Below are 27,005 nucleotides of genomic sequence, written 5' to 3'. Positions count from 1 at the left end.
TTGTTATATTTTACTCCTGGCCACTTCAATGCATATCCCCTAAGAACAAGAGCATTCTCCTATGCAAATACAACATCATTATCACAGTCTCATAATACTGTTGGCTAATACACATCCATATTCAAATTTATGTCCTTTATGCTGTTTTTTTAAAAAATCCAAGGATCCAATCAAGAATCATACATTGCCTGGCGTTGCTCTCTAGTCGCCTGTAACTAGAACAGTTTGCACACTACCTTGTCTGTCACGATGTTGACATTGAGGAGTCCAGGCCAGCTGTTTTACAGAATAGACTTGTCTATTTCCTCATGGTTGAGTCAGATTAAACTGTTTGGGGGCAAGCATGCCACTTGAGTGATGCTGTGGGTGCCCTCCCATTGCAGTGCCTTCACTGGAGATGTCCTGGGCCTTAAGACTGGGCAGTGGTGAGGCCCAGGGAGCTGGTGGGTAAAGGCCAAAGCTGTAGTCTTGGCAGAGTTCACTGCCAGTGATGGCTGCCAACTACGGGGCACTCCTGCTGGGTAACCGAGGCCGAGCTGAGAACGTCTCCTTCCCACCAACAGCTCCCATGGCCTGTGGCCAGACAGTTCCTTGGCCAGCGGGTCACCTGCTGCTGTGGCCACTCTCTGTTGATACAGCTGCAAGAGGGGACAAAGAGGGATGAGGTCATGCCCACGCCCATGCAGTCCTACAGGCCGGAAGGAACAGCGCAGGGCAGGGGGACCCAGAATTTAAAAAAGGGCCGGAGCCCTAGCCAGTTTGGCTCAGGATAGAGCATCGGCCTGTGGATTGAAGGGTCCCAGGTTCGATTCCAGTCAAGGGCACATGCCCAGGTTTCGGGCTCGATCCCCAGTGGGGCATGCGGGAGGCAGCTGATCAATGATTCTCTCTCATCAGTGATGTTTCTTCTCTCTCTCCCTCTCTTCCTCTCTGAAATCAATAAAAAAACATATTTAAAAAAAGGTGAGCCACGCACCCCCGGGTCCGGGTGAGGCCATGTGTCCCTGGATCCGGGTGAGGTCTCGCGCACCTAGGTCCGGGTGAGGCCACGCGCCCCTGGGTCTGGGAGAGGCCACGCGCCCCTGGGTCTGGGAGAGGCCACGTGCCCCTGGATCCGGCTGAGACCAAACCAGAGGGAGTCGGAGCTCCGTTACCACCATTTGTCCACCATCCAGAGCTGAGGGGTCAGTGCTGACATGTACACATAAGGAACTGGTGGACATTGAAATTGGGTCTCTAAAGAACTGTTGGTCCAGAAAGAAACTCACTACAGACTGATTCATCTGCCTGTCAGCATAACTATTATTGCTCGTCTCACATTCAGTTCTTATAAGTATATCTCTAGTGACACATGATCTCGCTCATCTAGGGGAAATGATGAACAACATAGACTGAGGAACAAGAATAGAACCAGAAACAAGGAGGCATCGATCGAACTATCGGGCCTCAGAGGGAGGATAGGGGAGGTTGGGGGGAGGGGGGAGAGATCAACCAAAGGACTTGTGTGCATGCATATGAGCCTATCCAACGGTTAAGTTCAACAGGGGGTTGGGGCATCCGTGGGGAGGGGTGTGGGATGGGAATGGGGGGGATGAGAACAAATATGTGACACCTTAATCAATAAAGAAATTAAAAAAGGAAAAAAAAAAAAGGTGAGAGACAGAGGGGACAGGCACCCCAGAGAAGAAGAGAAAAGCAGAGATCGAGAAACACAGAAACAGACACTCAGACACACAGGCCACGGGGACAAGAAAGCACCCGCTGAGGTGCTTCCCTGGCCACTTCGGAGTCTGTCTCAGAGCACTCCGGCTCAGAGCGTTTGGAAAGTGAAGCGAGTCTGTGTTTACACTGGTCAGACTCAAAGGGCACAAGGGTTTCTCCCAAGGGGCCATATGGGGTCCCTTTCTCAGTCTGTACTTTTCCAAACACAGAACTTCTCCTTGGGCCCCAGAAGCCAGGCCCTGGGCCAGAAGTTCCTGCTCTAGCTCAGAACATCTCCCCTTTATTCACGGGGCTGCTGGCAGGCAGGAAGCCTCCATGTGACTCCTCTGGGGTGCAGGGGGCAGCAGGAGAAGGGCAGACAGAAGGGAGGGCCCAGAGGAAGGACACTAAAAACAGCCCTCCCTCTGCGAGTGGGGAGGAATCCCAAATCCCGGGAGCTGGGCCCTGGCCGGGTGGCTCAGTTGGTTAGCGCGTCATCCCAATAGGCCAAGGTTGCAGGTTCGATCCCCAGTCAGGGCACATATAAGAATCAACCTATGGCCTAACCCAGGGGTTGGCAAACTCATTAGTCAACAGAGCGGCAAACCGCGGCTCGAGAGCCACAGTTTGCCGACCACTGGCCTAACCGGTTTGGCTCAGTGGATAGAGTGTCAGCTGTGGACTGAAGGGTCCCGGGTTCGATTCCAATCAGGGGCATGTACCTTGGTTGTAGGCACCTCCCCAATGGGAGGTGTGCAGGAGGCGGCTGATCAATGTTTCTCTCTCATCGATGTTTCTGGCTCTCTCTCCCTTTCCCTTCCTCTCTGTAAAAAAATCAATAAAATATTTTTTTTTTAAAAAAAGAATCAACCTATGAATGCATGAATATGTGGAACAAATGGATGTTTCTCTCTCTCTCTCTCTCTCTCTCTCTCTCTCTCTCTCTCTCAATAAATAAAATCAAAAAATTAAAAAGAAAACCCTGGGAGCTGCCCCAGGTGTGATCTTCGCTGATAATAACAGGCCAGGCTTTTCTCACGAGGAAAGGGACTTAGGGGAAGGGAGCTGGCGGAAGAGAGAGGCCGCTGGGCCCCTGGACTCAGCACAGGCGAGAAGGGGACCTAACCGGGTTCTGCCAGGACCAAACTCCAGATGCTACTGGGGAAGGCCGCCCGGAGGAGGAACTTAAGAGTGGACAGAGCGGGCTGCTGGGAATCCTGTCCCCTGTCTGTTCTTTCCTTTAGCAGGAAGAGAATAGAAAAAGCGCAGTCAGGAGCCATGACCTCGGCCTCAGGGCTCAGAGCCGACCCACGTGAAGAAGCCGCTTCCTGCCCTCTGCCTTTGGCCTAAAGCACAATCCCCAGGCCCTGCATCTTACTGAGGAGGTTGAAGGATGTCAAGGGACGGGAGAGCACGTCCCGGAAACTCTCCAGCCACTCGCCCTGCTCCTTCTCGCTGGGGCAGGTGAAGAGGAATCTGCGCTCTGGGGTGACGATGGTGAGGCCCGCTTTCCAGCGGTTTCCTTGGACGTCCTTGGGCAGGCCTTCGGACACCTCGTACCCCTGCTCCCGGCTCCCGAGAAACACCTGGCCCAGGTCAAAGGCGTCCTGGAAATAGAGGCCACAGGGTCATCAGAGGTCACACCTGGGGCACAGGGGCACCTGCAGCCGTGACAGCCCCAAAACTCTATTTTAGGAAGAGGTGGTGGTCAGGTCACTACTGGGGATTTTTGCGAGGCGGGACCCAGAATCTGAAAGGCTGAAACTGTAAGAGAAATCACACACATCATCTGTTCAAATGATGTTTAGTATCGCTCAGTTGGTTAGAGCACTGTCCTGGCACACCAAGGTTCCAGGTTTGATCCCCAGTCAGGGCACATACAAGAATGCATAAGTAAGTGAGTGAGCAAATCAATGTTTCTCTTCTCTCTCTCTTTCTCTCTTTCTCTCTCTCTTCTCTCTCTCTCTCTTTCTCCCTTCCTCTTTCTCTAAAATCAATTTTTTTAAAAGGTCTTTAAGAAGATTAATTTTTTTAAAAAATGATACTTAGCCCTGACCGGTTTGGCTCAGTGGATAGAGCGACGGCCTGCGGACTGAGGGGTCCCAGGTTCGATTCCGGTCAAGGGCATGTACCTTGGTTGCAGGCACATCCCCAGTAGGAGGTGTGCAGAGGCAGCTGATTGATGTTTCTAACTCTCTATCTCTCTCCCTTCCTCTCTATAAAAAAATCAATAAAATATATTTTAAAAATTAAAATAAAAATTAAAAAAAATGAAACTTAGTATTTATGGAGAGCTAACTAAGCACCAGGCATGCCAGTGCTTTACAGATGGTGACTCATGCAATCCTCAGGGCAACCTCTCAGGAAGGCACTGCTAGTAAGCCTATTTTCCGGAGGAGGAAACTGAGGCACGGAGAGCTAAGTACTCTGTCCAGGGCCACTACTAAAAGTAGGAGGGCCGAAACCGGAGCCCAGATAGCTGAGTTCTAGAGCCCACACTCCTAATCACTGCACTTCCCAGCCTTCTGGTCAGAAATGGGCCCTGGACATGAGAGGACGAAAAACACCCTATTTGCCTACGTTGGCAGCATTTTGGATCCACATAAGGGACTTCCTGCGGGTGAGGGGGGAGTAGCTTCATGCAGAGATGACTAAGACACAAGCCAAGGTGGAGCTGTGACCTCGGCTGGGTGCTCCAGCCTGTAGCCGCCCCACCAGCACTGACCCGCCTCCATCTCGGGGGCCCTGGGACAGGGCCGGCAGTGGCTCTTACCAGTGGGTTCTTGTAATAGAGCAGCCTCCGCTCCTGGGCGTCCAGGGCAAACCACCTTTTCTTGAAAGGTTCTCTCTGCTGCAAAAGAGGGAACCTTGTGCCAGGTGGGCCGCGCCGGGGACGCACGGAGGTCAGAGGGCCAGGCTGGACTAGGCCACGGGAGCTGGCCGGTCCCTGCTCCGCAGTCACCCAGTGCCCCTCCCTGAGGCCCTGGAGCTCTGAAGGCTGTGCCCACCTCCCCAGCCCTGCCAGCGTCACCCTGCTGCCTGCAGGTGCGGCTGCGAGTTGGAAGAGGCGCTTTCCTCTTTCTCGGGCTGTGGACAAGAAGTCTCAGAGAAAGGAAGTTGGGGAAATCAGAAACGGCTACTGCTCAGCAATGCCGAGAGCCCTGGCCTTGGCCAAAGCCTAACCTGGGTCAGGGGACGGGGGCAAGAACCACGGGCTGGTGAAAGAAAGCCTCGGCTGTGCCCCGGCTGCTGAAAGAAGGGAACACGCCCAACCGGCGTGGCTCAGGGTTGAGTGTCCACTTAGGAACCAGGAGGTCGCAGTTCGATTCCTGGCCGGGGGCTTGGTCAGGGCTTGACTCCCAGTGTGAGGCGTGCAGGAGGCAGCCAATCAATGATTCTCTCTCATCCTTGATGTTTCTATCTCTCTCTCTCCTCTCCCTTCCTCCCTCAAACCAATATAATCAATTTTAAAAATTTATCTTTAAAAAAGAAGGAGACAAAGTGTGCAACCCTTGGACTAGCTCTCAAGCTGACTGAGGCTTCCTTTCACACTGATTGCTTAACACCTTTCCCAGTAGGTTGTTTGCGTGGGGTGTTTTTTTTTTTTTAACATATTTTATTGATTTCAGAGAGGAAGGGAGAGGGAGAGAGAGAGAAACATCAATGATGAGAGAGAATCATTGATTGGCTGCCTCCTGCACCCCCCCACCCACACACTGGGGATCAAGCCCGCAACCCAGGCATGTGCCCTTGACCAGAATGGAACCCAGGACCCTTCAGTCCACAGGCGGAGGCTCTATCCACTGAGCCAAACCAGGTAAGGCTTTCCTGGTAGTTTCAACAACCAACCTGGCAACATATCACACCTTAAAAAAACAAAACAAAACAAAAAACCCTTGGGATGCTGCCGCTTTGGGAGTGTTTTTAGGGGGCTCCTGCTTTTCCCTTCCTTTTCTCTTCTCCTCCTCCCATCCCCCCGTTCTCTCCTCACGACACCGCACCCACTCCAGCCAGACTTCTGACCTTGAGCCTCGCCCCACCAATACGCTGTCTGGGTCTGAGATGCCCTCGGGCAGCAGAAGCCTCCGCGCCTGGACCCTCGGAGGGAGGCACAGAGGCTCCCTTCCCTTCTCGGGTAAGTGGGAAGCAGCAGCCGCTGAGGGGTTAGGACTGGTTTGCAAATGGGAGCAGCTGCTGAGGGGTTAGGACTGGTTTGCAAATGGGAGCAGCGGCGGGGCTTGTGCTGGGAGGGACGTGCCCACGTGCCTAGCGTGGTGCGCAGGTGAGTTTTCTCAGACTAATCGCTAGTCCCTGACTCCCGTGGACCGTCCTGGCAGGGCCCCACCACAGAGCACACCGTGTGGAAAAGGCAAAAGCTGACCCCCCAGGAGTCCCTTGCAGCGATGCTTTCCCAGGAGCAGGGTCATTTAGGGGAGTTAAGGGGAAAGCAGTGGAGGGTGGTGTTGATAAGGAGGGAGGATGCCCAGGGAGAGGGAGAGGCACCTGCAGCAACACTGGCCAGCTGACCCCGTGGTCCTTGGCCCCGGGAACTCACACACATTGGTGTACTTCCTTCCTTGTCCCACTTCCCACGTTCTGCCCTACTGCCCGCTGGGCCGGGGGCCAGGAAAGCCCCCAGGGACCCGGAGAATGTACCTTTGGGCCAGTCTTTTCCATGAAGCCTTGTTTGAGGTAGTTCCTGGTGATGAGGGGCACGAGCTGGGGAGAAAGAGACACGCACTGACCCCCTGACTCACAGCCCGGGGGGTCGGGCTCCCCACTGAACTTGGCCGTGCCACAAAGGGGAAGTCTGGAATGGGGAAGGATGTGTGTGCTCGCGGCTCGCGGGGCTATATTTGGAACGTGGTATGGATGCAATATTAATATTTCAACAGAGCCAGATGTGTGCGGGGCTTCCCAACACAGCTGAGTCTTGGTTTAAGAACTTGGTTTAAGCAATGCTCCGACCCTCCCAGGAGGTGGACACAGACAAGGCTCTGAGGAGACCCTCCTGTCAGGGTCTCCTATAGGTCTAGTGTGTATCAGGCTCTGGGAGCAATTCCCAGCCACCCCGTGAGGTGGGAGGTATTATCACTGTAATGGTACAGTGGTCAAGGGTACTCCCGAAGTCACCCTGCCGGGAGGATGGAGATCTGGGATTCACACCTAGGGCTGATGGACGCTAGACACACACACACACACGTGGTCCTCCTGTGACGCTTGAGTATAAACATGCATCTCATCAGGCCCCTGGCCAAGACCTGGTCATGGGTGGGGACAGCAGAGTGGGAAAGTAGAGAAAGCTCTGGACTAGGAGTCAGGAGACTGGGTTCTAGCTCCAGTTCTGACCTCAACTAGCCGTGTTCCCCTGGTAAACCCTGCCTCCTCTCTGAGCCCGCTTCCCTCTCTGCAGTCAGGAGACCGGAGGGCGTGATCTTCCGGATCCCTTGCAGCTTGCCCTGCTACCTCAGAGACGCCTCCAGGGATTGATGCTGGAGCACAGGTCAACCTGGCAAGCCTAGGGCTTCCCACCACAGCCCAGCCCTCTGGGGCCGGGGGGGGGGGGGGGGGGGGGGAGAGGGGGGATCTCCAGAGCTCCGGGACAGAGGCAAAGAGGAAGTGAGGTCTGGGGAATAGGAATAGGAAGTCTGAAAGGGGGAAAATGGTGAGCCAAACCCAAAAATATAAACTATACAACTTCCCTTCCCCTAAAACATATCCTATAGACTTTAATTCCTTCATTTGCAGAAAGAAACAGAGTCCCTTCTGCTCAACAGTCTGACCCTGAGCCGAGGCAGGGCTAGTCTAGGCCGAGGGAAACACCTGTGGATGGAGTACTGTTCACTGTGCCTCGGATGCCTTGGCTCCCCTGATTCTCACAGTAGCCCTGGGAGGTAGATGAGCAGGTGACAGCTGAGCAGGCTGAGGCTCAGAGCGGTAAGGGGCCTTGCCCTAGGGAACAGCTTCCCTGGCTTCAGTCCATGCATCCTTAGCACAGGACCAAAACCCCACGAGGACATCCGGGCTCCTGGCATCTGGATGCCTAAGCGACGGCCCAGGACCTCACACAGACATAGAGGAGGAAAGGCAGGGGGGAGATGGGCACAGAGGGGTAATGATGGCAGATGAGGGAGGCAAGAGGACATTGAGGATGTTGGCCAACGACCAATCTCCTCTGCAGAGGTCAGCAAAGTCGAGCGCCAGCTCAGATCCAGGCGGCCGGCTGAGCATCTGCACTTTGCCCTCCCTGCTCTCCAGTCAGCAGCCAGCACCCCAGCACCCTGCCCCCAGGAATGTGCGCTCGCCAGTTCTGGGTGCTGACTCTGCAGACCCGGAGCACCCTGACCCAGGCGGCTGGGGCCGCTTTCAGAGGGTTACCATCTCGGTGCACCACTGGGCCTGGAGTGGACCCCCCATCCCAGGCACTCGGCTCCCTGAAAACTTAGGAATTAAGGAGCATTTAGGTTTTCAAGGAGGACCTAACTGTTTGGAATAAGACAGCCCCATCACTTACAAAATCCTCTTAGAGTAGGACCTAAACTAAACACCAGATGGGCACAGAGGGGTAATGATGGCAGATGAGGGAGGCAAGAGGACATTGAGGATGTTGCTGGAAGGGACCCTGAAGATGACCTAGATGAAGTGCCATCTTGCAGATCTGGAAACAGGTCTGCAGAGAGGTGGTGTGACCCGCACGGGTCACCCAGCAGGTCAGCCACAGAGCATCCATGAGAGCCCAGGCCTCCTGGCTCCAGGCAGCACCCTCTGCCCCACACTGCCCGCTTCCCCAGCCAAGCCTGAGAGAGGTACATGGATGCCCCAGACGTCTGGAGACTATCAACATGAAGTTCAAAGGCTCACCATCTCCTGGGCCATGAAAAGCAGATGTTCCTGCTAGAATTGTAATGGGGAACTGCCTTCACGAGACCAAAATATGAAGGGCAAAGGGCACGTGAGCGTGGGAAGAGCACATTTGATTACCCACTTGACCTTCCTGGGACTCAGTTTCTCATCAGCAAAATGGGAATAGCCACCACCACCACCACCACCACCTACCCCCCCCCCCAACTGCCTGCTACAGGATTAGGAGATAAAAGGGGCTCTAAAACACTTTGTAAGTAGTATAGTAGGGATCGTGTGCGCCTTGTAGAGGGAGAATGGGTCAGGAAGAAATGCCCAAATCCTGAGCCCTTTGACACCCAAAGGGGAGAGCCTGGCCTGCCTTTCGGAGGCCGCCTTGCTACGGGTGAAGCCCTCACCCCCAGCCTCCCCAGGAGAAAGCCTTTGGTTTCCCTCGGAGGTGCCCACCCCCAAGTCTCAAGGTCTTGCCTACAAACCAACCTAGTCTGGCCTCGGAGTGTCTTCGAGGTCAGCAGACAAGGAGAGGAGGTGGCAGAGAGGAGACTCGGAAGTTGGGGTCCACTGTTAGCTCACCTCAGACTCGGGGAGCTCAGGAAGGGCCGCCTTTAGGTACTGCAGACGGGCTGCGCGGAGGGAGTTGAACCAGTCCACTATCTCCTGCAGAGAAAAAGGCGAAGGCCAATCGGACAGCCGGTGAGATGGGCAGTCGCGGGGCTGGGCTGAGAGTGGCGGCAGGAAGCTAGCAAGGTTTTCAGGTGTGTGCACGGGCATTCCACGCACACACATTGCCCCAGTTCCACTGAGGGGCCTGTGGGCTGATCACAGGCGGCTGGGGGAACAACACCAGAGCCCGGGGGGCAGGGCAATGGGGGGGAGGGCTCACCTGAGCAAGTGGGAAGCCAGTGGCAGGGAGGTCTGGAGCCATGGGAAAGGCCCCAGGTGAGCTGCATGCGAGTTACGAGTTACGCAATGGCCTAGGACAGTCCTTGACATTTTCTCACGTGTGTACGAGTCACCTGAGGATCTTGTTACAGGGCAGATGTGGGTGCAGTGGGTTGGGGTGGGGCCTGAGAGTCTGCATTCCTCGCAATCAGCGATGTGACGCTGGTCAGCAGGACACACTTTGGGGAGCAGGAGTCCTCACTCAGACGTCAAAGACCGGTTTTCGGGTGGGGGCATGGGCACCTGGGGGTGCTCCTCCACTGGGGGCGCTCATTGCTTGGCGGCGTAGGCCGAAGCCGCTGGGACCTTCTGCTGTCACTCCGGGAGAACGCATCCCTCAGCCGTGCGGGCACCGTCACCTCTCACCAGGTGGACAGCTCATGCCGCCGGCTCTGCCCCTGCTCTGCTGCTCCCCGATCGGTCCTCCCCGCCCGCAGCCAGGGTGGTTTTCACTTTGCAAGTCTATTGAGTCCAAGATGGAGTCCCCCCCCCCCACGACCCTCACGAAGAAAACCTGAGCTCGTAAAGAACATTATAAACTGATGAACAAAAAGATAGATACAGAGACAGTAAAGCATCAAACAGACTTTCAAATTACAGGGGGAAAGTTAGGGAGAGGTGGGGGAGTTATGAAATCAAACGAAGGACTTGTATGCATGCATATAAGCATAAACAATGGACGCAAAACTCTGGGGGGTGAGGGCATGTATGGGTGTGGGGTGGGGGGGGCGGTAATGGTAAGATATATACACATATAATACCTCAATAAAAAAAATGTCCAAAAAAAGAAAAAAAAGAAAAGAAAACCTGAGCTCTTTGGTCTGACTGACTTTGCCCTCCGAGTTCCTTCCGTACAAAGCCATTTGCAACCTCCACACATTCTGCTCGCTCCTCCTGGAACTCTGTGCCTCACCCACCTCGCTCCCCTCACCCACGCACACGTATGGCCTAGGACATTCTACTCATCCTGAAGGTGAGTTTAGATGTTGACATAGATTTCTGCTCAGCCCAAGCCCGGCCTCTCTGCCCCACTCATTCTCACCCACCCACCGCCCAGCCACAGTTGCTGCTATGATCCCGCCCCTTCTTGGCCACAGCAGCTGGACCAGGGCTGGACCAAGGCTGGACGGGGCGTACGAAATCCTTTCTCCCAGGAATGTGGAGTTGGGAGGCAGAAAGACTTGCTCAGGTAGCTGCAGTGCTGCACTCTGATCTAACTGGGTGATTGAGTCATTCATTTGAATATGATTTCCAAGGAATGAAACCTAGTTACCCTTTGTTTCTCACGGGTTTGTTGGGTTTGTTCCGAGTTCTGAGCTCTCTGGTCCTGGGAGTTACCAACCTTTGTGTGTCTTGGGCCCTGAGGGAATGGGCCCGGCCCAGGAGAGACCCAGCCCATGCCTTCCCTTTGGAAGTTCTCTCCAATCACAAGCTGCCGACCTTGGGGCCAAATCCAACGCACATTCGCATTTGTGTTTGTTTGGCTCCTGAAGTTCTGTTTGTTTGTTTCAATCCTCTGTACAGGTTTTCCTGTTTGCCACAGCCTCACAGCTGTCCTCTTCACTTTCAGATCACCTACCTGGCTCCTGCTGGCGTGACTTTGCGCCCCCTCACTTAGGCCCATCTCATGGAGAAACTGGGGTATCAAGGGAAAGGGCAGAATGGCCTGACCTAGGTTGTCAGATGCTCTACAATAGGGCAAATGGGAAGGAGTCGGGCACCATAAATGACAGAGACCTCGGGCACCTCAGCGAAAGTCCTCGTAGCAGTGATTGGCACAGGGGGGTGGCCACCAGTGTCCAGCCAGTCTGAGCAACAGCAGAGAGCCCAGCTTGGACTGAATGGGAGCCAGGGTCTGATTTCCTGGACCTTTTCACGTAGTGCTTCTCAAACTTTAATATGTATGAGGATCACCTGCAGATCCTATTAAATTTCTGCCAGGCCGGCGTGGCTCAGTGGTTGAGTGTCGACCTATGAATCAGGAGGTCATGGTTTGATTCCTGGTCAGGGCACAGGCCTAGGTTGCAGGCTTGATTCCCAATGTGGGGCATGCAGGAGGCAGCTGATCAATGATTCTCATCATCGGTGTTTCTCCCTCTCCCTTCCTCTCTGAAATCAATAAAAATATAAAAAATTTAAAAATATTTTAAATAGGACAGGGGAGGAGGAACCAAGATGGCGGCATAGTTAAACAACTAATCTGCTGCCTCACACAACAATTTCAAAAACACAACTAAAAGACAAAAACGTCTACCACCCAGAACCACGGGAAAGCTGGCTGAGTGGAAGACTGACAACTAAGAACAGAAAGGAGCACAATCGCTGAAAAGCTGAGGTACGGAGGCACGCGAATCGGGCCGGCGGCGGGCGGCTGGGTGCGCGGCTTTTCTTCAACCCCCAGGGAGACAAGCTCCCGATCACTCTGAAATCCAGTTTCTGGGGACACTCGGGGGACCCAGACACCTACGGGGAGAAGCTGGACTCTCGGCCATCGGGTCGGAAAGTGAGAGTGACTTTTTTGCGGTGGTGCGCCCAGCAATCATTGTTTACTGCTCTGGACCGTGGGGCGCAGGGACTTGGAAACGGGAAAGGCAGAGACGGCTGACGGCAGCCATCACTGTTGGCCACGCCCCAGCCTAGTGACGCCCTGAGACCCCGCCCAGGCCTGAGGCCCCGCCCTGAGGCCCCGCCCCGCACATTCTACAAACCCGCCCAGGCTCCACACAGCGGCTTTTACATATAAATGGCCTGTTCTGTGGCAGCTTAACCAACTGCAGCTCCAGTCAGACTGCTCCAAAACCGCCCAAGCAAAGGAGGAGAAAACTAGCCCTTGCTGTAGCTCCTGCTGGGGAACACACAGTACACAAGGGTACACCAAGAGTGTCCACCTCAAGTAACTGGGAGGCTGACACGTTGAACCAATAGGACACCTAGTACACAAAACTACCCTACCAACTCAGGGAAGCAGAGAATATGAGAAGGCAAGGAAACAGATCACAAACCAAAGAAATGGAGGAAAACAAGCGATTGGACATAGAGTTCAAAACCACGGTTATAAGGTTTTTCAAGAATTTCATGGAAAAGGCCGATAAATTCCATGAGGACCAACTAGAAATTAAACATACACTGACTGAGATAAAAAATATTATACAGAGACCCAAAAGCAGACTAGAGGATTGCAAGAATCAACTCAAAGATTTGGAATACAAAGAGGCCAAGGACACTCCTCCAGAGAAGCATGAAGAGAAGAGAATTCAGAAAGTTGAAGATAGTGTAAGAAGCCTCTGGGACAACTTCAAGCGAACCAACATCAGAATTATGGGGGTACCAGAAGAAGAGAGAGAGCAAGATGCTGAAAACCTATTTGAAGAAATAATGAACGAAAACTTCCCCCACCTGATGAAAGAAATAGACTTACAAGTCCAGGAAGCACACAGAACCCCAAACAAAAGGAATCCAAAGAGGACTACACCAAGACACATCATAATTAAAATGCCAAGAGCAAAAGACAAAGAGAGAATCTTACAAGCAGCAAGAGAAAAACAGTTAGTTACCTACAAGGGAGCTCCCATACGATTATCAGCTAATTTCTCAACAGAAACCATGCAGGCCAGACGGGAGTGGCAAGAAATATTCAAAGTGATGAATAGCAGGAACCTACAACCAAGACTACTCTACCCAGCAAAGTTATCATTCAGAATTGAAGGGCAGATAAAGACCTTCACAGATAAGAAAAAGCTAAAGGAGTTCATCACCACCAAACCAGCATTATATGAAATGCTGAAAGGTATTCTTTAAAAAGAGGAAAAAGAAGAAGAAAGATAAAAATTATGAACAACAAATACATATCTATCAACAAGTGAATCTAAAAGTCAAGTGAATTAAAAATCTGAGGAACAGAATAAACTGGTAAACTTATTAGAATCAGAGGCATAGAATGGGAGTGGATTGATAATTCTCAGGGGGAAAGGGGTGTCTGTGTGGGGAGTATGGGAAGAGACTGGACAAAAATCATACACCTATGGATAAGGACAGCGGGGGGGGCGGGAGGTAGGGGCAGAGGGGGGGTGGGAACTGGGTGGTGGGGAGATATGTGGGGAAAAAGGAGAAACAATTGTAATCTGAACAATAAAGATTCATTTAAAAAAAAAAAAAATAAAAAAAAAATAAAAATATTTTAAATAAAATGCAGTTTCTAATTGGGTGGGCCTACACGTCGAGAAGCAAGGCCCCGGAGTGCACTGCTGCCTGATCTTCTCTCCATTCCTCCCTCCATAGTCAGGATCTCTGGTGCCACCTGGACTCGCCATCCCCGGGCATCGTCCTTCTGCTGACTGGACCCCCCTTGGTGGATGTGAACGGTCCAGGCACACCCACTTTACGTGTCAGGCTCCTCTCTCTGATCTCACCCTGCCTTCCTCACACCTCTATCTCTGACCAGAAAGTGACGATAGATTTAGGCAAACAGTAGCTGCAAATCTCAAGCGGGTTCGTCGCTGGGCCTGCAGAGCCCTGGGGTGCCGAGCTGGAGCTCACCTTGCCGCTTTCATGATACACAAACAGGTTCCTGATGTGGCCCTCTCTCCGATAGGTGATCTGCAGCCCGTGGGGTTTCCCTATCTTCTCCGTCTGGAAGGTGGCATTCAAGTCCTTGAGGTGGATGACAGCTTTGGGGCTTTTACCCTGAAAGAGAGGGAATGGATACTCAAGATGCCGACAGACAGTCTGCAGGCAGTCGTCTTATCTCCTTCACCAAGTCCTCAAGCAGACCGATAACCAACTTGTAACTTTCCATGGGTTTTCCATGTTCTTGCTCTGACATTAAGACACACATATTCTCCTGCTGTCCTGTATTCAGCCATCCCACCATCCTGCTCACTCAGACTGGCCTCTCGAGTTGGAATGGGGCCTGGAAAGGCTTTAACGCAGGACTTTTCAAAATTTTAGCCACAGATGTCTTTCAAAAGCAAGTCATCTGTGGAAGCCACCAATAAAATAAAGCAGATAAAAGCAGATGTGGGGTTCTCGCTGGTCTCAGGGTTCTGAAACAGTTCCATCACTGACTCATGCTGAGCAGGGAAGAGGAAAGAGTGCTTTCCTTCAAAATCAGTAAGAGAGAAAAATTATAACAAACACTGTGGAGCTGTGGGAGCCATTAACCCATGCACCTATTACATTTAAATAAAAATAGCCTTGGCTAGTTTGCTCAGTGGATAGAGCGTTGGTCTGTGGACTAAACGGTCCCGGATTCAATTCTGATCAAGGGCACATGCCCAGGTTGTGGGCTTGATCCCCAGTAGGGAGCATGCAGGAAGGAGGCAGCTGATCAATGATTCTCATCATTAATGTTTCTATCTCTCACCCTCTACCCTTCCTCTCTGAAATCAATAAAAATATTTTTTAAAAGACAAGAAAAAAAATAAAATAAAACTTCAGTTCCTTACTCAGCCCCATTTCAAATGCTCAAGTAGCCAGCCACTCGAGGCCAGTGGCTAGAGTATTTTGTTGTTGTTGTTAATTCTCACCCAAGAACATTTCCCCATTGATTTTTAGAGAGAATGGAAGGGAGGGGGAGCAACAGAGAGAGAGAGAGAGAAACATCGATGTGAGAGAGATACATCGTTTGGTTGCCTCCCATACACGGCCCCAGGATGGAGCCTGCAACCAAGGTATGTGCCCTTGTCCAGGAATCGAACCCAGGACCCTTCAGTCCACAGGCCAACAATCTATCCACTGAGCCAAACCAGCTAGGGCTGGTGGCTAGGGTATTGAACCGGGCAGGCATAGAACTGAAGAAAGTTCTATTGAACAGTCTTCTCTAGGGGGAAAGTTGGTCATATCTATTACAATGTTGAGTGTTCTGCTTTGACTCACAATTTTGCATCTAAGAATCCACCCCAAGGAAGTAATTGCATTTCTGTGCAAACACGCATGCCAAAAGATGCTTATTGCCGGTTACTTACTGGTATACCAGCAGAAAAAGAAGTGTTTTACATATACATTAAATAATTCAGTCATGGTACATCCACACAATGAAATGCCACAAACATTTTAAAAAGACGAATTTAGCCCTCGCCAGTTTGGCTCAGTGGATAGAGCCTCCGCCTGCAGACTGAAGGGTCCTAGGTTCAATTCCATTCAAGGGCACATGCCCCGGTTGCTGGCTCAATCCCCAGTAGGGGGCGTGCAGGAGGCAGCCAATCCATGATTCTCTCTCATCATTGATGTTTCTATCTCCCTCTCCCTCTCCCTTTCTCTCTGAAATCAATAAAAATATATTTTAAAAAATAAAATAAAAAGACTAATTTAGATCAATATTACTAATTTGAAAAAATGCCCATGATATCCATGAAAAATACCAAGTCCAAAAACAGGATGCATAGTAGGAACCTACTAAAACAAAGAAGGGTTTCCCTTCCCCCCTATTCTCACTAACACCTGACATTGCCAATTTTTAACATTTTTGCCAATATGATGGACTTGAAATTGGGCCTCACTGTTTTCATTTAATCAGCTATATTGAGGTATAATTGATAAACAAAAACTGGTACACATTTTAAGAGTACAGTTTGATTTTTGACAAGCATATATTCCCTTGTAATCACTACCACAATCAAGATATTCAACATCACTGTCACCCCAAAAGTTTCCTCTGCCCCTTTACAGAAAATCCCCATCCACCCCACCTCAACACCAGGCAATCACTTACCTACTTTCTATTGAGATAGAGTAGTTTTGCTTGTTGAAAAATTTCATATACATGGAATTATGTAGTACATACTCCTGTATGAGGCTTCTTTTGCTCAGAATAATATTTTTAGATTAATCCACCTTATTGCATCTTTTAGTACCTTGTCCCCCTGTATTGCTGAGTAACATTCCATTCTATGGATGTATTACAATTTGTTTATTCATTCAGCTGTGGATGGACATTTGGGTTCTTTCCAGGTTTTGGCTATTATAAATAAAGCTTCTATGAACATTTTTTTTTGGACATATGTTTTTGTTCCTCTTCAGTAAATACCCAGAAGTGGAATGGCTTGGTTATGTGGTTACGTATATATTTAACTTTATTTAAAATTGCCAATGCCCTAGCCGGTTTGGCTCAGTGGATAGAGCACCGACCTGCAGACTGAAGGGACCCAGGTTCAATTCCGGTCTAGGGCACATGCCAGGGTTGTGGACTCAATCCCCAGTGGGGGGCATGCAGGAGGCAGCCGGTCAATGATTCTCTCTCATCATTGATGTTTCTGTCTCTCTCTCCTTCTTCCTTCCTCTCTGAAATTAATAAAAAAATATATTTTTAAATATATTTTATTGATTTTTACAGAGAGGAAGGGAGAGGGATAGAGAGTTAGAAACATCGATGAGAGAGAAACATCGATCAGCTGCCTCCTGCACACCCCCTACTGGGGATGTGCCCACAACCAAGGTATATGCCCTTGACTGGAATCAAACCTGGGACCCTTGAGTCCGCAGGCCGACGCTCTATCCACTGAGCCAAACCAGTTAGAGCAATAAAAATATATTTTTTAAAAATAAAATTGCCAAATTGTTTTCCAAAGAGGTTGTATTATTTATGGATGAGAGTTTCGGTTTCTCCACATCCTCGCCAATACCTGGTGTTGTCAGGCTGTTTAATTTTAGCCATCATGGTGGGTGTGCAGCATCTCATTGTGGTTTTGGTCTGCATTTCCCTGACTGCCAGAGACATCGAGCGTCGCTTCTTACCCCTTACCAGGCCTTTCGGTTTCCTTTTCTGTAAAAGGCCAGTCCATTTCCTTTGCCATTTTTCTAATGGATTGTCTTTTTCTTCTTGATTTGTAGGTTGTTGTTGTTTTTTAAAATATGTTCTAAGTATCAACATTTTGTTATGCTGAGACATCTTTTGAGTTTCACTTTTCTTTATTTACTTTCTTGTGTTACCCCAAATTTTTACATTAAAATGAGCTACCTTTATAAATTAATTTTTTTCCTTTTTTGGGAAAGAAATTAAAAAGACCAAAGGCAACTTGTGTTATTGTTAGACTGTTTTGGACTAAACAGGCTTAGGACTGAGAGAAGGATCCACTTTTCCCGACCAAAAATGAGACTCTCCAGGAGAACAATCCACAGAGGCTGCTGGGGTTCGGTGGCCCCCCTACCTCTGCTCCACTTTCTCTTCTGCCTCTTGTGCCTGCAACATTTTTCAGGACTTTAAACTGAAGACTAATATGAAACCCTACTCTTGCCCTGGCTGGTTTCGCTCAGTGGATAGAGCATAGGCCTGCAGCTTGAAGGGTCCCAGGTTCAATTCCAGTCAAGGGCACATGTCTGGTTGCAGGTTCGATCCCCAGTAGGGGGTGTGCAGGAGGCAGCCAATCAATGATTCTCTCTCATGATTGATGTTTCTATCTCTCTCTCTCCCGCTCCCTCTCTGAAATCAATAAAAAGATATTAAAAAAAGAGAAAAGGAAAAGAAATCCCTACTCTCACTTGGAGGATAAATACTCTTCATCCCTCACCATTTTTCACTTGGCCCTAGACTGCGGCCACGCATCGCACAGGTCCACCTAGGAAAGCAACGGGGGAAATACACCATCATTCCTACATGTAGGAAACTGAGCAAGGTGAAGGCCAAGTGCTCAGAGCCTTCTGTTGGCCGCTCCCTCACATTCTCGTCTATTTCACTTCTTAGCACTTCCTGCCACCTGCTATATCATATGCTGATGTATGTTTGATCACCACCTGTCTCCTTCCACTAGCATGAAAGCTCCGAGAGAAGAGGAGCTTTGTTTAGCTCACTGCTGTGTCCCCAGTGCCTACAATAATGCCTAGCATGTAGTAGGTGCTCAATAAACACTCCTGGCGTGTATGAATGAAGTCAAATCAAGTGATCATCAAAGGCTTCCTCATGGACCAGTCTAAGCTTATTCTACGTGAACAGAGGTGTTTTGTAGTGGGCTGGACTGATTGTATTACCAAGGGAAAATGGGATGTGGGGCCTGACTGTCCGTGGCTGAGACCACCCACAAGACAAGTCACTATTGATTGAAGAGCAGGCCTCGGTGGGGTGAGAGCCCAGTGCTCAGGAGGGGACCCCTCCCGGGTCTGGCCTCTTACCTGTTCCTTAGTGTAGTACTTCAGAAGGCCTTCTCTTGCCAACAGGACAAATCTCCTTCTCAGGAACTGCGCGTTGTCCCTTCCCCGCTTCCACAGGAACCCTTCCCGGTTACCTTAGGCAGCGAGGACGACAGAGTGAACACCCGCAGCCTCAAGACAGACAAGCAGCTCCCAATCCTCGTAGGGTCTCGGGGTACAATGAACCTCCCACCTGCTGCTAAAATGTCTCAAATCTAACTAACTTCGCTATTTCGGATGCAGGACATGGGGGTCCTATCTGGGGCCAAATTTCCAATGTTCTTCCTTGGCTCTGTCTTAAGAAGACACAGTAGACCCTTCAGGAGGCCAAGTAGTGAGAAACTGTGCTGGTGATTCCCCGCGGACATCAGCGCAGGGGCACGCTCCGGAGTGCAGGAATAATGCACGCCCCACCCCCACCCCCACCCCGCACCTGCCGGCTGACGAAAGCCTGGTGCTCCTGGTGGCTAGGAGGGCGGAGCACTGGCGGCCTCCGATCCTCACAGAGTGGTTTTGTGCATTTGGCTCTCCGGGTCAGTGTCAGCCACGGTCCAGGGCCACCGATGCACCAGGGCATGAAGGAGGGTGACCTCCAGCCCATGCACCTGGCCAAGCCTGTGCCACACCAGGGGCTACAGTAGCCAGGCGCAGGGGTGTGTTCCTGATGGGTGAGCCTTCCTGCAACTTACAGGAAGACTCTACACCCTTGCGGCCCGTCCATTCAGACCACAAACCCCACCAACTGCTGTGTCCTGTCCAAACATGCTTCCTGTCCATTCAGACCACAAACCCCACCAACTGCTGTGTTGCCATTTCAGAGGCAGAGGAACCCAGGCCCGGGCCTCTGTGGCCAGAGGGAGGGCAGCAGATATCTCTCGGTTGGACCTTGCTCCTAAGAATCGGGCGCTTTGTTTTCTAGAACTCGCTGCAACAGAGACCTCAACGGGTGATGAAAATTAGCTGTACCTGAGAGTGAGATGGTTTTCCCATCAGCCATAAATTCCTGTCTCTCATACTTAGCTCGAATCCACTGTTCCTTTAAGACCCTAAAAAGAGAGAACCTCTGGTCAGCTGTGTCTGCTGTGTGCTCTGCCCACGGTAACTGTCTGAGGCCCCGCGGCTGGAGGCGGGAGCATCACACAGCGGCCTCACCGGCTGCTCAGGCTGGCAGGGCTTCTCAGCCAGGGGACTGTTAACCTTTGGGGCTGGGCAACCCTGCTGTGGGGACTGTCCTGTGCACTGCAGGATGTTTGCCAGCATCTCTGGCTTCTACCGCCTGGATGCCAGTAGCCCTCCCTCCCCAGTGATACCCAGACATGTTTTCAGACATTGCCAGTGTCTCCTGGGGGAAATATGGCCCCCAGGGGGCTGTACGAAGACCTCTGGGCTATTCCGACGCCAGCCCAGCCCTCCAGGTCAGCAAGACCGACTCCAGCTCCTCTGGATCGTCTACACTGCCGCCTCCCCTGCATGCTCCTCGCTTAAGGCCAGGAGGCCAGGAGCCTCCTCCTGGGCCTGCCCGTAAACTCGGGGCATGCCACACCGGACGGAGCAGTGGTCTTGGAGTCTAACCATCTGGGATCTGGTCCCACTCGACCATTTATCCTCTGTGTGATCAAGAACAAGATACTCAACTCCTCTGAACTTGGGGAATATGCCAATAATATTATACCTACCGACCCCTTAGGGCAGCTTTAAATGTACATAAAGGGCGTAGAACCATGCTGACTATGTTAGTCCCATCAGGTACTGTCTTCCATGACCCCTGCAGAAAAACCATGCAGCCAAAAGGAGCCTTAATCCAATCCGTTGGTTCTCGCTCACAATTTCCAGGTCTATGTTCCAAGGGGTTTTTTTGTGTGCGTTTGGTTTTTTAAATATATTTTTATTGATTTCAGAGTGGAAGGGAGAGGGAGAGATCGAAACACCAATGAGGAGAGAGAATTATTGATCGGCTGCCTCCTGCAAGCCCCACACTGGAGATTGAGCCCACAACCCAGGCATGTGCTCTGACCAGGAATCAAACCATGACCTCCTGGTTCATAGGTCGACATTTAACCACTGAGCCACGCCGGCTGGGCCCAAGGTTTATATGACCTTATCCCCACAACCACAGGGAATGGGCTAGAGCTGGGCACCTGGCCCAACTGGTCAATCAGAGCTCTGCCCAGGGCTGTGTGGACCAAAAGGAGCAAGACTGAGAAGGGGGGTGAGTTAGAAGCGCTCTCTGGGATCCAACTGGGAGCTGGAGCTGGGACCTAGACGTGGTCTTGCTCCAGCTGCGTGAAAGAAGCCCGGCTGAGAGAGAGCAGCAGGCCTGAGAGCCAGAGAGGCTCTGAGAGGCCTGCTGGTGCTTGTCCTGGCTTGTCCTTCCTGGGCTGGCTCCACCTCTGTCCTCCCTGCCGCCTGATCCCCAGAACCCATAGCATCTAGTTTCTAAGCTGGTTTAAACTGGGTTTCTGTCACTTACAATCAAGAGTCCTATCTAGCTTTTCGGCGTTTGCCTTGGAGGAGGCTTCAGTGCAACTTTCTTCAGTTGTTCCAAATCTGGGTTCACCTGACAGACACCAGCCGCCTCCATCAGGCTGCCCAAGTTGGACCCCAAGGAGATCAAAGTCATATATCTGAGGTGCAGCGATGGGGAAGTCAGTGCCACCTCCGCCCTGGCCCCCAAGATCAGCCCCCCGGGTCCATCTCCAGAAAAGACTGATGAGGGCATTGCCACAGCAGCCTCTGGCAGCGATTGGAAGGGTCAGAGGATCACAGTGAAACTGTGTCCATTCAGGACAGACAGGCCCACATCTAGGGCCTCTGCCCTGATCATCAAAGCCTCAAAGAACCACCAGGAGCAGAAAGAAGAAACACTGAGCACACCGGAAATACCACTTTTGATGAGACCGTCAACATTGCCCGAAGATGTGGCACCGACCTTTTTAGCTAGAGAACTCTCCTGAACGATTAAAGAGATCCTGGGGACTGCCCTGTCTGTGGGCTGCAGTGCTATTGGCCACCCCCCTCATGACATCATAGATGACATCAACAGAGGTGCCGAGGAATGCCTAGCCAGTTAAGAACTACAAAGGGAAATATTTCAATTAAAGATCATATGACGACAACAACAACCAAGAGTCCTACCTACTGCACAATCCTCACCCAGGACATGGAGGAACCCTGAGCCACAGGATCAGAGCTGGGAGAGACAATGGGGACCGAGGCCCCAGTCCTGGGGCTGGAAGTGGGGAGTTTAGAGGACTTTTGGGATAGGAGGGAAGAGGCCACTAGTATTCAGCTAAAGGGGGTTAAAGCACAGGCCTGTTGTTGTAGTCATGACAAGTGGCGTCTGTGTAGTGCGGGCAGAAGGCCTAGCACATAGTAGGTGCTCACCAGCTGCTCGTTCCCTTCCCCTTGGAGCCAAGGGCTGAGCGGCAGAGATGAGGCAAGATGATCAGGCCCTCAGGCTGACTCATCCCTCTGCGGGGCCAGGCACTAGGCAGCATTCTGAAGCTGACACCGAGAAATGGATTAAAACTCGCATTTCAGCCCAGCCGGTGTGGGATGGCTACGTGGTTGAACCAGGAGGTCACGGTTCGATTCCCGGTCAGGGCATATGCCAGGGTTGCCGGTTCAATCCCCAGTGTGGGGTGTGCAGGAGGCAGCCAATCAATGATTCTCTCTCATCATTGATGTTCTATCTCTCTCTCTCTTCCTTCCTCTTTTAAGTCAATAAAACTATATTTAAAAAACAAACGAACTAGCATTTCAGGTGGCCTATGAGATGTTTACATAAAATACCTCATTTAATCCACCACGATGCTCTAGTGCAGGCATCATTATCCAGATTTCAGAGGTGAGGATACCACGAGTCAGAGAGGTTTGGCAACTTGTCCACCTTCTCACAGCCGGGTCATGGTAGACTCGGAAACAGAACTGAGGTCTCCCAAGTCCTCAGCTGTGCCTCCCCAGCCGCTGGAAAATCGCAGGACCCCAGGGATGGTTGTGTAGTTTCTGCCTTGACCTAAGGCATCCTGCTGTGAGGCTAGAGGACAATGTAGCTGTAATGCAGCCGGCTTCCTGCAAGCCATGTCCCCATGAGGTTGTGTCTGCTCAGAAGGACAGACACACCCATTGATGCAGGTGCTGTCTAGCAGCCCTGACGGTGGGGTTGGGTCCCTGGGAGAGAGGTGTAGGCTCAGGCAGTCAATCTGCAGAGATCAGGGGTCACTAGGTACCAGTGTCACACGGACCCTCGCCTCCAGGTCAACTGAACCCTCCTACTGCTTCACAGATACTCCCCCGACCTCCCCGCACCCTCATCGTCTTGGATTTCCTCAATGTCATCATGGTTCAGTCACCCAGACCCTGGTATCAGATGGGCTAGTCCCAGCTTTGCCTCTACAAGCCTCAAGTTTTTCGTCTACATCACGGGGGTGATGGCAGTGTTTATCTCATGGGGTTGCTGAGAGAATTCAACAAATGAATGCACATAATTATTTAGCACGGGCCTGGTATATAGATAAAGCTCAATAAATACTAGCAGCTACTATTGTTTTTATGGTTAATATTTAGGGACCTGGGGCCCAGGCGGCTGCTTTGGGACAATCCTAAGCATAGCACTCCATAGGAAGTAGCTGAAATGCATTTATTCTATTAAAACACCAGTGTTTCGACCAATCTGGTTGAGCTCAGGGGTCCTGGGTTCGATTCCAGTCAAGGGCACGTACCTCAGTTGCACGCTTCATCCCCTGCCCTGGGCACATGCGGGAGGTAACCAATCAGTGTGTGTCTCTCAAAACAATGTTTCTTCTGTCTTTCCCCCTCCCTTCCAGTCTCTCTAAACAATGGGGGGGAAATATCCTCGGGTGAGAATTAACAGAAAAATAAAATAAAATACCAGTGTTTCTCTTCTATTAAGTTAGCCACCACCTGTGAGAACATCAGAGGCAAATGGGGCAGATAATAGAGAAAATGCCCCCTTTCACAGGGATGGAAGCTGAGTCCCAGAGGGAGGAAATGACCACCCGAGCGATAAAGGTAGAGAGGGCTTAAGCTAGGTCTTATGTGTTCTCCATAACAGTACCAAACCCTTTCCTGGATCCACCTGCTGACCAGGTCCATGGACGAGACCGCCACAGGCAAAGACCCGGGGGTGGGGTTGGGACCAGGAATCGTGCACTCACAGGCAGTCGCTGGCCTGAGGGATGTAATAGAAAGCAGGGACTCTGGCTTCATACTTGGCCTTCGCACGGAGGTTCCCGTTGTGGGTCATAAACTGCAAAACAACAGCAACTTGATGGTAATATTAGAACTTGCAAAATATGAAATGAAACCATGGTCTACCCAGAAGGCCACTGTTCTCACTGGCTCCTCCGCTGAGTCAGGAGACAGTCCTAGGGGAATTTGGCACTGCCCACCAGAATTAACCAAAATATAAAACACCAGCGTTTGCTAGAAAGGCCGGAGCAATGTGGTGCTGGAACAACGATGCCTCATAGAGGCAGAGTGCACCACAGTTCCCACACCCTGGTTCGCTTGATCCCCTTAACCATTTTCATATTAGCATCTCCATTGTAGCGGCTCAGAGAGGTTAGGCAATTTACCCAAGGTAACACAGCTAGTAAGTGGAGAGCTGGGATTTGAACCCAGGCTTGTCTAACTCCCAAAGCTCAAGTTCTTCCTCCTACCCCTCCACAGCTGGCCAGGACCCCCAGCAACAGTCCCCGCAAGTCCGCAGGCAGTACAGGTAGCTGGGAGACAGAAGTCAGTGCTGACCCCATAGAGTTCTAGAGCAGGATTATCACTTGGGCCCTTTGACACCTGAGAGACCCAGAGACACATGGGCCAAGAGTCAGCACTCAGCAACAGCAGCGGCATAGCTGGGGTGAGGGCGGAGTGGGAAGAAACATCAGGTTTTTAATAGGGGGAACCCTATTCTTTCCTCCCCTCCTCCCGCCATCCCCCAGGGGCCACTGAGCTGTATCACGGGGTTTCCATGGGCTTTGGATCTTGGCAGAGCAGGGTTCACATCCCAGCTGTGCCACCCATTCACGGAGAGACCCTCGGGCAGTACTTAACCCCTGAGCTTCAGGGATGGCACCTGCCAAGCTGGAGGAAATATAACGGGGCGGGGGGGGGGGGGAGGAATAAGGCACAAACAAATAACCTTCGGGTTTCGGGTTTCAGTGCTGGGTTGCGGGCTTCCTGACCTTCTATGCTAGAATGTAAGCTCCATGCGGAAAGATTTTATCTTGCTCACCTTACTGCCCCAGCACATGGCAGGCATCCCGTAACTAGGTGTTGAGTGAATAAGTAAAGCATCTAGCCCAGGGGCCTAGCACAGTGCCTGGCACACAGCGGGCACTCAGAGCCCGTGGGCCTGCTCCCCCAACAGGCCTGGAAATCCTGGGCCAACCAGCACGGGTTAGGACTGCCTGCTCTCAGGAGGTGTCCTGGCCAAACTGGTATTTTCCTCCAGGCTGAAGGCGTCCTCCATCACCACAGGTCAGCGGAGCCAAGCAGTCCCCTTCCTGGCTAGGGGGACTGGAGGGAGAGAACAGACTCAGGATTCTGGAACTGGGATGCTTGCTTCCATTCCAGTCCAGGACTCCAGCTAATGAGAACAGTCGCTGTTAACTGACTGGTACCTTGTACCTGCATTGAGCCTGCATTTAATCCTGACAGCAGCCCTACGAAGGGGGGTTGGTGGGGATGGGGGAGGGGAGGATGTCCCCCTAACACAGATATGGAAACTGAGGGTCCACAACGTGGGTTAAAAAAACCAAGCTCAGGGCCTCCCCCTCCTAAACAAACAAGTGACGAAGCTAGGATCTGAACTCAGGGCCTCTGTCTGAGCCACAGCTCTGCTAGGCCGTGTTTTCTCTCTGGTCCTTCCCTGTAAAACGGGGCGCCCTGCCCACTGCCTCCACCCCACGCGCCCCGGGCTACCTCCACGAGGCTGTCGTCCCAGAAGTCCAGTCTCACGGACTTGACTCTGCTGATGTCTGGGAAGTTTCGGTGGACGCCGGAGCAGTGCAGGCAGACGAAGATGCCCAGCTTGTAAGAGGCCCAGTCGGGATCTGCGGGGCGAGAGGGCGGGAGCCGGACTAGGTGGGGAGTTGGGCGAGGAAACCAGGGCTGTGCTGGGGGCCCCCCCGGGAGAGGCAGCGCTGGACTCCTGGGGCGATGCCCGCGCTGGGGAAGCCTTCTCTCCGGGGCCCCACCTTGGGTGAACTCAGAATGCCAGCATGGAAACTGGTCCCCGCACCGGCCGTGGCGCCGTCAGATCTTGGAAGAGGGAGACCTTGGAAGGAGCTCTGGGGATGGGGCGGGAGGCTGAGGCGCAGGACGCCGGGGAACCGAGAGGGGAACGCGCGGTCCGAGGGCCGGCCCGGCGCCGGCAGGGGAGCCGCAGGTGGGAAGTCCGGCTCCCAGGCTGAGCCAGGAGCCGCCTGCGGGGATCGGACACTTCCCCCCGGGCCCACCTCCGCAGTTTCGGAGGCTGCGGGGCCGGAAGATGGGAAGACGGGGGCGTCTGGGGGAGGGGGCCTGCAGGGTCCGGGGCGCCGGAGCGGGCTGGGACCCCTCGGCGTGTGGGATGTCCTGGACGGAGGAGCGCATGGAAAGTGGCGTCAGGGGCCGAGGTCGGGGGAGGTGGGGTGTCTGGCCGGGAAGGCGGGTCAGGGACCCCGGGTCCGGGATCGGGGGTTGGGGTCCAGACGGGGAGGGTGGGAAGAGGGCGGGCAGGGTCCGCTTGGGAGATTCGCGCTCTGTGTCTGCGGGGAGCCTGGCTCCGAAGGTGTCACAGGGTCCAGCGGGGCCCCGGGGCGGACCCGATCCGGGAGGGGTGAGGGTCTGGCGGCTGGGGTCCGGGCCGGTCCGGTCCGGTCCGGTCCGGCTGCCCGCCGCGCCCTTACCCGCGGCCCCGCAGTCGGCGCAGTGCGCGTTGCCGGTGCCCGCCGCCCGCAGCAGCTCCAGCAGCCGCTTCTTGTTGCGCTCGCGGTCGCCCATGGCCGGCCCGGCGGGCGGGCTCAGCGGGGCTGCGCCGGGCGGCCCTCGGACCCGCGGCCGCCCATGGCCGGTGCGCTCGCCGGGCAGGTGGAGAGGGACCAGGCCGCCGCGCCTCCAGCTCCGCGCGCCGCCGCGGCCCCGCCCCGCCCCGACGTCCCGCTCCTCCCCGGGCGCGGGTGTCTCCGGGCTCCGCGGGCTCCGCGGCCGCCGAGGCGGGACCAGGCGAGGAGGGAGCCCAGCGCAGGGCTCGGAGTCCCACTGGCTCCAGACCAAATCCTGGCCGCCACCTGCTAGCTGGGCCCGCCTCTTCAACGCCTCCGGGCCTCCGTTTCCACCTCCGTAGACGGGAAATACAGGCAAATGCCGCCTCGGGGCTC

General features: G+C 52.7%; 1 protein-coding gene across 4 annotated transcripts; it reads right to left on the bottom strand.

Annotated features, from left to right (window-relative positions):
• Positions 1-26,661, bottom strand: ADAP2 (ArfGAP with dual PH domains 2). 4 transcript variants are annotated; one of them, XM_054709326.1, is made up of 12 exons: positions 26,535-26,661; positions 25,567-25,697; position 24,679; positions 23,802-23,910; positions 19,591-19,670; positions 18,607-18,719; positions 14,041-14,187; positions 9,136-9,219; positions 6,358-6,420; positions 4,475-4,552; positions 3,080-3,308; positions 1-638 (listed from the first exon to the last, which is right to left on the bottom strand). In XM_054709326.1, the coding sequence occupies exons 1-12, from the start codon at positions 26,626-26,628 to the stop codon at positions 604-606; spliced, it is 1,164 nt and encodes a 387-aa protein (XP_054565301.1). In that variant the 5' UTR covers positions 26,629-26,661; the 3' UTR covers positions 1-603. The 4 variants fall into 4 exon arrangements, with proteins under 4 accessions (XP_054565301.1, XP_054565302.1, XP_054565300.1 ...); XM_054709327.1 differs by lacking the exon at position 24,679 and adding an exon at positions 18,818-18,820 and having other exon boundaries at positions 23,802-23,893; XM_054709325.1 differs by lacking the exon at position 24,679 and having other exon boundaries at positions 23,802-23,893.
• Positions 26,662-27,005: the final 344 nt, after the last annotated feature.

Source organism: Eptesicus fuscus, chromosome 20 (genome assembly GCF_027574615.1).
Source record: "Eptesicus fuscus isolate TK198812 chromosome 20, DD_ASM_mEF_20220401, whole genome shotgun sequence".
Taxonomy (NCBI): Eukaryota; Metazoa; Chordata; class Mammalia; order Chiroptera; family Vespertilionidae; genus Eptesicus; species Eptesicus fuscus.
This window is presented reverse-complemented; position numbering and strand designations above follow the sequence as displayed.

What these genes read in the sequence shown, in the direction of transcription:
- ADAP2 (XM_054709326.1), bottom strand. Translation starts at nt 26,628, where the DNA reads ATGGGCGACCGCGAGCGCAACAAGAAGCGGCTGCTGGAGCTGCTGCGG. An exon ending in CGCCGACTGCGGGGCCGCGG is followed by an intron (nt 25,698 to 26,534) that starts GTAAGGGCGCGG and finishes CTCGCCCCGCAG; the next exon opens with ATCCCGACTGGGCCTCTTAC. An exon ending in CTGAGCTCCCCGAGTCTGAG is followed by an intron (nt 6,421 to 9,135) that starts GTGAGCTAACAG and finishes CTTTCTCCCCAG; the next exon opens with CTCGTGCCCCTCATCACCAG.